The 9,109-nt window shown below is 36.0% G+C and overlaps 1 protein-coding gene across 1 annotated transcript; it reads left to right on the top strand.

Moving 5' to 3' along the window:
- The first annotated feature begins 1,102 nt into the window (after positions 1-1,102).
- LOC145665692 (uncharacterized) lies at positions 1,103-8,821 on the top strand. Its single transcript, XM_081732854.1, has 4 exons — positions 1,103-1,260; positions 2,660-2,788; positions 5,079-5,240; positions 8,522-8,821. Exons 1-4 carry the CDS (start codon positions 1,138-1,140, stop codon positions 8,810-8,812), a joined length of 705 nt encoding a protein of 234 aa, XP_081588980.1. The 5' UTR covers positions 1,103-1,137; the 3' UTR covers positions 8,813-8,821.
- The last annotated feature ends 288 nt before the right edge of the window (positions 8,822-9,109 follow it).

Genomic DNA, 9,109 nt, shown 5'->3' with positions numbered 1-9,109 from the left:
TGTTTCTATTTGAATCATGAAGGTTAGATTAGTTCATGTTAGTGCATAAGTAATGAAACAGCAGTTTATTCTTTAATGTTATCATCAATTCGCGCACGTGGGGTAACAATATATAACCGTGACTAACTTCAAGTTGAACAAACACACTTTGGAGAGGAATAATTTTAAACTTCGTAAGGGTTCACTAAATTCTAAGAGTTATATATTTTTTTAAAAATAAAAAGTAAAACATTTACGTTCGAATAGCTAGCCACCAAAAATTATTGATCACTCTATGGTAGTTGGTGATTGCCTTCGTTTGGCAGTCATGTAATCTTAACCATGTTTCGCAGAGCAGCACAACGAGCTATAAAGGATATGGCACGTTATGCATAAATATTGGACTTTGATAAGGATGTAATCGTGGAATACCACTTAGTGAGTTGTCCAGTAGGGAATAGCCGCTAAGTTCAACAGGCCCCGAACCAATTCTGGCATTCTTCCTGCGTAGGTAAAAGGTGGAGGTAATTTTAGGCCAGAGTAAGTAGTGCCCATCAAGGTTGGTGGTCGTGACATAATATTTTAGTGTTTCACCCACTACATTGTAGGACCACTGTTGTTCGGGGCAACTTAAACATCCTCGTACTGTACATTTTTAGGCAATGAAATGCTTTCAATATTATGTCACTTTTAAAGAATGGATTCTAGTTAGTTTCAAAATAATGCCAGGGTATAAAAGGAACAGTATTCAAGACTTTCTTCGGCCTTCTGAGAAACCAACCTCAATCCCAAAGAACGCGTTTGGTAAGAGATCTGTGGGTGAGGTATCGGGGGATGCGAGCAGCTTCCAGTGCCCAACTGTCTAACCTGGACGAACTTGAGAACCTAGTTAAGAACCTTCCGGGAAGGCTAGCTGCTGTTATAACAGCAAGAGGTATCAACTCAGTAATGACCTCAGAGAAAAAAATCAGGTAATAGACCAATTACTTGTTGGTAGATACTGTGATTTGTGTTGCTTCAGCTTTAAAGCGGAGTAGCATTTGATTTATAACTATGAATTAGCTTATCATTGGTAAAACAAAAGTAAAAATTCTCTCCTCTGCTTTTTTGTAGGATATTTTCATAAGAAGATTAGCACAGCGAAGAAAGAGTCAAAAAATGAGATCAAAAGATAAAGATATCCGTGTCGCACCAAATGAACCTCTGGCAGGTGCATCCGATGTTAACTCACCTTCAAAAAGTTCAACAGAAAATGTATCTGACTGCTTACTAGAGTTAGAGGTAATCATATTAAGTATTGTTTTACATTACCGAGTGGCTATAGCTCAATTGGTATAGCGTTGGCTTCGCATTGTAAAGGTCTTGGGTTCGCGATCAACAATCGCCTATCCTGACTGAAGTTTTTCCCTGGTTTCTCTCAGTCGTACGACGCAAATGCTGTGATGATGCCTTAAGATCAGTGCTAACTCTTTTAACCTGTTTAATATAGTTTGTGGTATTGTTTAACACTACGAAATTTTGACTGTTTCTTATCTTTTGCGAATATTATTATTATCATTATTTGCTATTATTCATATTATTTTTTTGCGAATTTTATTACTTTAAATTCAATTTAATAGGAATCGCAACATCAATGTTTCGGATATCGCTAAAATCGTCACCAGTAATTATAGTAAATTTGGGAAGAGATTTTGAATAGCCTATTTATACAATATCCGTATATTTTAGTAAAATTTGGTTATATGGAAGTAGGGTACAGAAGTGAATTATTAATTTTTTATTGGGGGCACAGTTTCTGTGATATAGCACTCTCTTCTCGTTCGTGGGGTGCCTGGTTCGAGTCCCGGCCAAATAAATTTGTGGTAGACAACATCGTGCTCGTGGGTTTTCTAGGGATACTCTCTTGTTCCCCCACTTTCTCATTCCACCAATTCTTCCATCATTCACTTGCTTTAATCTTCGTCTCCCTTAGCGTAACGGGTATAATTGTGGAACGTTACACTCAGATTTCATTGTTTTATCTTCCGGTGGAATAGAAGTGCTTGGGACCGCGCAATTTGATTTAATTGTAATTTTTGTATCGTTGTATATTTTTGTAATGACTTAATATTTAAATCGTAGTAAAGATAGACAATATTTCAATAATTATGACAAATTGCTTTACCACTGACAGAAATATTAATATTGCGAGAGACGTTTCTCGTTCAGCAAAAGAAAACAGCATGAGGGAGGAGTACAAATAGAAGTTCTTATTTTTTTTAATAGACGTGTAGGAACTTAACACTATAACATGTTGAATTTTTGTACAAGATAACGTGTATTACAAACCAAGTACCACTAACTTTGAAGAGGAGAATTGATGTTAGTATATTGCAATATATTGTGTTCAAGTAATTGATCATGAAAGCGACTAATATCTGTAGAAATATCTTCTAGTGTTTTTAATTCGAAGTGAAATATCTTCCTTTGTGATGTATATACTTTATCAGTCACCTATAGTGTTATGTTTCATCATGCTCTGAGTTTGCTTCAAGATGTTATTAGATGTAAATAGATTAATGTCAATAATAAGAGTTAACTTGGAACATTTTCTTACTAGCTTCTGTAGTTCAGCTGTTGCAGCTTCTGTAGTTATCTTACCTTTGAAACCTCTATTTTTATTTTGCTCTAAATTTTCCAGGCAACACCAATACAATCCTTAACTCCAACGAATATAACAAGATTGCAGTTTTTACTAAGAAAGACATTCCTTTCAAGAAAAGATAAGGAAGTAAACGTAATGCCATGCTTTTTGCTCCACCATAAACTGGTAAGAATAGTTTGCAAACGTGTTTACTTGAGCTACATTTTTCAATAAATGTACGAACTCATCTTTTGTTTGTAATTTTTTAAAAAATTTTCTGTATATCTAAATGTTTCTCGGGTAAAAGTGTTAAAATATGATTTATATTTCAAGATTGTCATTGTCACAATTTGCGACAATTTTCTATTCACTGCTGTATAAAGATCTCTTTGAGATTTTCTATTTTTGTTTCCTAGAGACTGAATTCTCTGATGTTCAGCGTTTGAGTATATAGGGAGAGTGACGACGCAGAGCGGGCAGTGCAGCCTCTCTTCCTAGTGCACCAACCAAATTAAGCCGAACTTGCAGTAATAGTTTCAGGAGGTGGCCCGGGGGAAATTCCCATGGGTCATAAAAATCCGCTCGTACTCAATATGTTATCAATATTTTCAATATTTTCGTGGTATTTCTTTTCACCCTTTCTGTCTTTGTATTTTAAAGTTTTCTGGACGAAATATTCTGAAATCACCATTGTATACTTGTAATCCACTTCAATATTATTTAGGTCTATATTAAAATACGTATTATGAAGCTAATAGTATTCGTAGTTTTGGTAACAACGATAAAAGATGTTTCCTTGAAGATGCTATAATAAGAAGCTAAAGTCTCGTCGTCTCCTTAGTGTTACAATCTTTATTCTGCTTGCAAATCTATATGTTAACATTAACTTTGACTAGTTGATTGGTTATTGAAGTTTAGCGTCTATTTTCAGCAGCGATCTTATATGAGACGTAAACCTACAATTTAATGTGGAATCCGAACCACGAAAATCATTCATTTTTCCAGGATTCCCACCGGGAATCGAACCCGGAATCCCGTACACCAAAAGTGCTTATGCTAGCCGTTATACCAGCTAGGAGTTAAAACATTAACTTTGATGCTACGTGGTAACCAAAGTTAATAAGCATTCAAAGGTTTACACACACACACACAAAAAAAAAAAAATCTGCCAATAAAAAGTAGAATTTAAAAGGGAACAAGTATACAGGAGTAACTAATAGTATTAATACTAAATATATTAATTTAAAACAGATATAATCCATATTTTATGAAGCAAATGTTTCAAAATGTCTTAAATGAAATTAAATATCTTCCAATGTAAAATAAATGGTTTTATTGTTGAAGTGTTTACTTCCGATGGTTTGTGCGAAATGAAATTAAATATCTTCCAATGTAAAATAAATGGTTTTATTGTTAGAGTATTTACTTCCGATGGTTTGTGCGTTCAATTATGGGAATTCCCTGACCACTTGTTTCACGACGGTTCTTTTCCGATAATGCTACTTTATTTACTGTAGGGGCTACGGTGGCTCAGTGGTAGAACGTTCACCTCTGGTGCATGGAGTCATTGGTTCGATCCCTGCTCGCGCCAAGTGGGGCTTTGTGTGGACAAACACTGTGTGCGTGAGTTTTCTCGGGGTTTCCTGTTTCCTCCCACTTTCTTCATTCCACAATTTCATTCATTATTCACCATTACCGTCTCCTTTTGCCTAGTCGGCATAACCGTGGGACGTAAAAGTTAAAAAAGTAATTATTTACTGTACGTCGAAGCTTTATATTAGAAGTAAAACATTCAATTTTATATTAAACATAATCCACACATTAATTTGTTCTACAGGCGGGGGGGGGGGCAAAAGTAGGTATACAGCCCCGTACTGATCAACTCATTGCTTTTTATACATATAATTTCTTATTGTTATTCATCAGATAGACTTAGTTTCTTTATCTTTAGTTCGGAACAGCCGAAGCAATAAACCTATAAACTAAAATGTTACATTTGATCAATGCAGGGGAGTTTAAATACTTTAGGACCACCCTGTAGGCCCTATAATTATCTCAAGTTTTTTTTTTCATTCAGTGAAATTGATATCTTTATTAAAGTCTTACAAAAGACTTAATTAGTATATATTGAATGTTGTAGTATACCTTAACGTTAAAGCGTCTAATTCGAAAGAAAAGTCCAACATTTTGTACAGTCACTTTCAATGTGATCAGGTTAGTTGTACAAGTAATATACTTACAAAAAGCTCAAAAACTCCGGCGGGTTTTTTTCAAGTAGGGTCAGCTCACTTCGGTAAACCCTGCCAAAAATACAGTTTTAACAAGAATAAGCGTATCCAATATCTAAAGTAAAATTACCAGTGTTGTAGCATACTAAGATGTCAAAGATGTCATCACTTAAAAAAAAATCAAAGTATATTATTTTTCCAAAGAATATTTCTATACGGTGTGCTAATCTACTAATCTTTTGTTTCAGTTAGCAACCGAAGCCGAATTAATATTTGGCAAATGTTTGGACGCAATGAAAAAGAAATTACTAACTGTAGTGAATAAGCTAGATGCTTTAAATATTGAAAAGAACTTGGTGGCCTTGGAACGATATCTCCATCCAAAGGGATCCAACAGATGTATCAATTTGGTACGTTGAGTTTTTAGTGATATGAGCTTTCCTTTTGTCTTTTTTTTTTTTTTTAAGGAAAAACAGTTTGAAGATTGTTCGATATTACCCCCCATCCTCCAGAAAGACTTATGGAACTAAAAATGTCGTCCCTTTCAATTTGGCATGGATATTTGAAGGTCTTAAGTACATGTAACTTTATTTTCATTCTCACCCGCCCTGCTAAGGAAAGATAATGATTCATGCAGCATAGGACACAATATCTATATTTCATATTTTCGCCACTACCTATTTATTAAGAGTAGTATCAGTTGTAGCAATAGCAGTACTTGTTTCTGAAAAGAAATGCCACATATTTTTCGTTGTTAAAACAAAAGATACTTTTAAGCCTTTATTAGAAAAGGAGGGAAAGAAACTTCCAAAGTCATTCGATTTCGATCTATTTTTCCCCTAGACTACTGCATCTGAAATTTTCAGAAGCTATGATAGTGCACAAAGAGGAAATTTCTTTCATATACTTTTATCACCGTTCGCCACTAAGGCGTAAAGAAAAATTGAAGAGGTTAAAGTATGTCCTCAAATGATGGACTCCGATCCGAATTCATGCCTCGGAGTTTTTTTGCCGGATCATCGTGATTTGATACCATGTATAAAGTAAAATGAAAGAAAAATAATTTTATTGATAATTGTATTGAGTTCTCAAAACGTGTGAGTAGTTGAGTTGAAAAAAAAAGTAGCTTAGAACATTCAAAACACGCGGAGTTTCCCAGTTACAGGCTCTCAATATTACGGTGAGATCGTCACAAGAGACGTTGTATCTTGACAAATAATGATATAGGTCGTCTCGACTTAGAAATTACAGTCGAAGTAGAACCCAAAATGGGCTGCGGTGGCTCAGTGGTGCATTGGGTCCCTGGTTCGATACCGGCTTGCGCCAAGTGAAATGTGGTGGACAAACACCTCGTGCGTGGGTTTTCTCGGAGTTCTCCCGTTTCCTCCCACTTTCTTCATTCCACCATTTCATTCATTTCTCACCACCACCGCTGGCACAACCGTGGGACGTGAAACTTAAAGATTTCATTTCATTTCATTTCGAAGTAGAACCCAGTACATAGATTTAAGCAAGCAGTGTTTGTGAACGGCAATTGCTGTTTAGATATTCTGTGCTTATCTCATATGATTGCTTTACAATGGAATCCTCACATTGCAAGACCTATCTATGCGGAACTTCTCAATCAGAAGGATTGCTGATATAGATGTATTGGGTACTATTTCAGTTGTGATTTTATAAACCGACCTCGCGTGCCGCCACTATCTGTCGAGGTATGACGACATTTGCGACGATGCCACCATAACTTCGAGCGTTTGTGGCCCTGAAACCACACATGTTCATTAATTTCTTAAACAGGAAGTTTTCTCTTATTTCCACCTCATATGTTTCATGTTTTACACATTATTCTATCACGTTGTATGTTTCCTTTGAAGTAGTTTTACTTTAGAATGTTGTTTGGAACATGTGCGCTATGCCATATTAGCAGATCCCAGAAAAAAATATTAGTTTTAAATTATCTTGTAAACTCGATTTTAAAATTAATATTGTTAAACTTTCTAAGGAGTGCTTCTATTTGTTTGTCGTATTTAATTAACTTGTCTACATAACAATCTATATATATAAAAGAGAACGTACAAATCCTTTGTCCGCTCATCACGCTAATACGGCTGAACCAATTTCTTTTATTTTTGGGGGGTTATTAGGATTTGGACCCTAGATGGTTTTTATCATATCACTTTAATTTTCAATTACCAGTGTCTTGAGATAATTGACCATTCAGGTGTCCATACGTACAAATCCTTTGTTATTAGTTCATCATAGGTATAAAAATAAACGTATTTATATGCAACCCGCATAACCGTGTCACTCGGCGGGTTAACATACATGACAGGCGTTATAATGGTTTTTATCATATCACTTGAAAGCGAAAAAGTAAAAATTATCTAAGTAACAAAGTTTATTGCGTTCGGGGGTGACCGCAGCGAAGCGGGGCGGGTTAACATAAATGACAGGCGATATAATGTTAACATTTACTGCAATCTTCTATGGTTTTTATCATATCACTTGAAAGCGAAAAAGTAAAAATTATCTAAGTAACAAAGTTTATTGCGTTCCGGGGTGACCGCAGCGAAGCGGGGTGAACGCTGCTAGTAGTATATAAACAACTTTCCAATTTAGATGTGGTTATACTTGATAATTGAGAGTACAATTGGAAGGGGAGATCGACAAGGATGCTGCCTCTCGCCAACACTATTTAATGTCTATCTAGAAGAGATAGTAAAAAAGAGCCTACATGATGATGATGGCATTTCGGTAGGAGGTAGGATGATTAGATGCATAAGATTTGCAGACGATATGGCCCTTGTTGCAGAATCTGGAAAGAAAATCAATAAAATGTTAGAAAAAATGAGAAGGGGCTTTGAAGAATATGGGATGAAAATAAATGTTAGAAAGACAAAAGCCATGGTGATTGGAACGAAGGGGTCTGTGTCAAATATAAAAGTAGGAGGGGAGAAAATAGAACAAGTGAATAGTTTTCGATACCTGGGTAGTGTTCTTAGTAATGACATGAAATGCGAACGTGAAATAAAATCAAGGATAGGAATGGCGAAAGAAGCCTTTAAAAGAAAGAAAAGTCTGTTTTGTGGGACCTTGAACAAAGAGTTGAGAAAAAGACTCATAAAATGCTTCGTGTGGAGTGTTGTGCTGTATGGGGCGGAAACGTGGACATTGCGTAAGGGTGACGAAAATCGACTGGAAGCCTTCGAAATGTGGGTGTGGAGAAGATTGGAAAGAGTTAGTTGGGTCGAGCGGAAAACGAATGAGAGAGTGTTAGAAATGGTGGGTGAGAAAAGGACACTTTTAGATATTATCAGGAAGAGGAAGAGAAACTGGTTGGGGCATTGCCTAAGAAGAGATTGTATCATGAGGGACGTCCTAGAGGGTATGGTGGCGGGAAAGAGAGGGAGGGGGCGAAAGAGACTACAATTAATGGATGATATTAAAACAGAAAGATCATACGCTAAGACGAAAAGGTTAGCGGAGGATCGTGGAGCATGGAAGCTTCTCAGCTGCGGCAAGTGACCTGCCAATAAAGGCAGAATACCTATGATGATGATACTTGATAAAACAACTATATTTTACACAGCAGTTTTATTTGGTGGTTTTATTCTTTTATGTAAAAATGTACTTTATTCCTTATGTTTTACTAAACATATCTGAATTCATTCCTTTTCCATATATATCATAGGAAACGTTTCAAGAAAGCTTGAAACCTCCAGGACCAGCCATTTTCTATGCCCCCGAGTCCAAAATCCTGTGGACAGGAAGTGGTGAAACAGTGCAGCTTGATAACACCTGTGATATTGAAGAGGCCTGCTTGCTGCTCCTATGTGTTTATTATGTCAAGAATTTGTCTTATCCAAGTTCATTTGGTCAGTTTCTGGGAGTATTACAAACCATTATTTTAACTCATGATAAATTTCCAAAGAAGTATCTAACTCAGCGAACTGCGGACACTATAAAAAAACTGAAATTGTAATTGGTTGTAAGAGGACTAGCAATTAAACAGTATACTTTGCTCTCATTTTAAAATAATGTTTTTTTTATTATGTACTAAGACGATATAATGTATATCAGGAAAAGTGTAAACAATAATCTGTTAACACATCAAGTTTGCACTATCAGAACGTCCCCTCCACCCTTCCAACAAACCTGTCCAGTCCGACCTTGTTTTTGAAATCTTTCCCGTAGCTTGTGGATTTGTTTTATTCAGTTTGGGGTGCTTCAATCTAGGTGAGTCTTCACGCGCAAACTGAAGTATTTTTTCTTCATTTCT

Source organism: Thermobia domestica, chromosome 12 (assembly GCF_964235325.1).
Source record: "Thermobia domestica chromosome 12, izTheDome1.hap1.1, whole genome shotgun sequence".
Taxonomy (NCBI): domain Eukaryota; kingdom Metazoa; phylum Arthropoda; class Insecta; order Zygentoma; family Lepismatidae; genus Thermobia; species Thermobia domestica.
The sequence above is the reverse complement of the archived record's forward strand: the minus strand, read 5'-3'. Positions and strand labels throughout refer to the sequence as shown.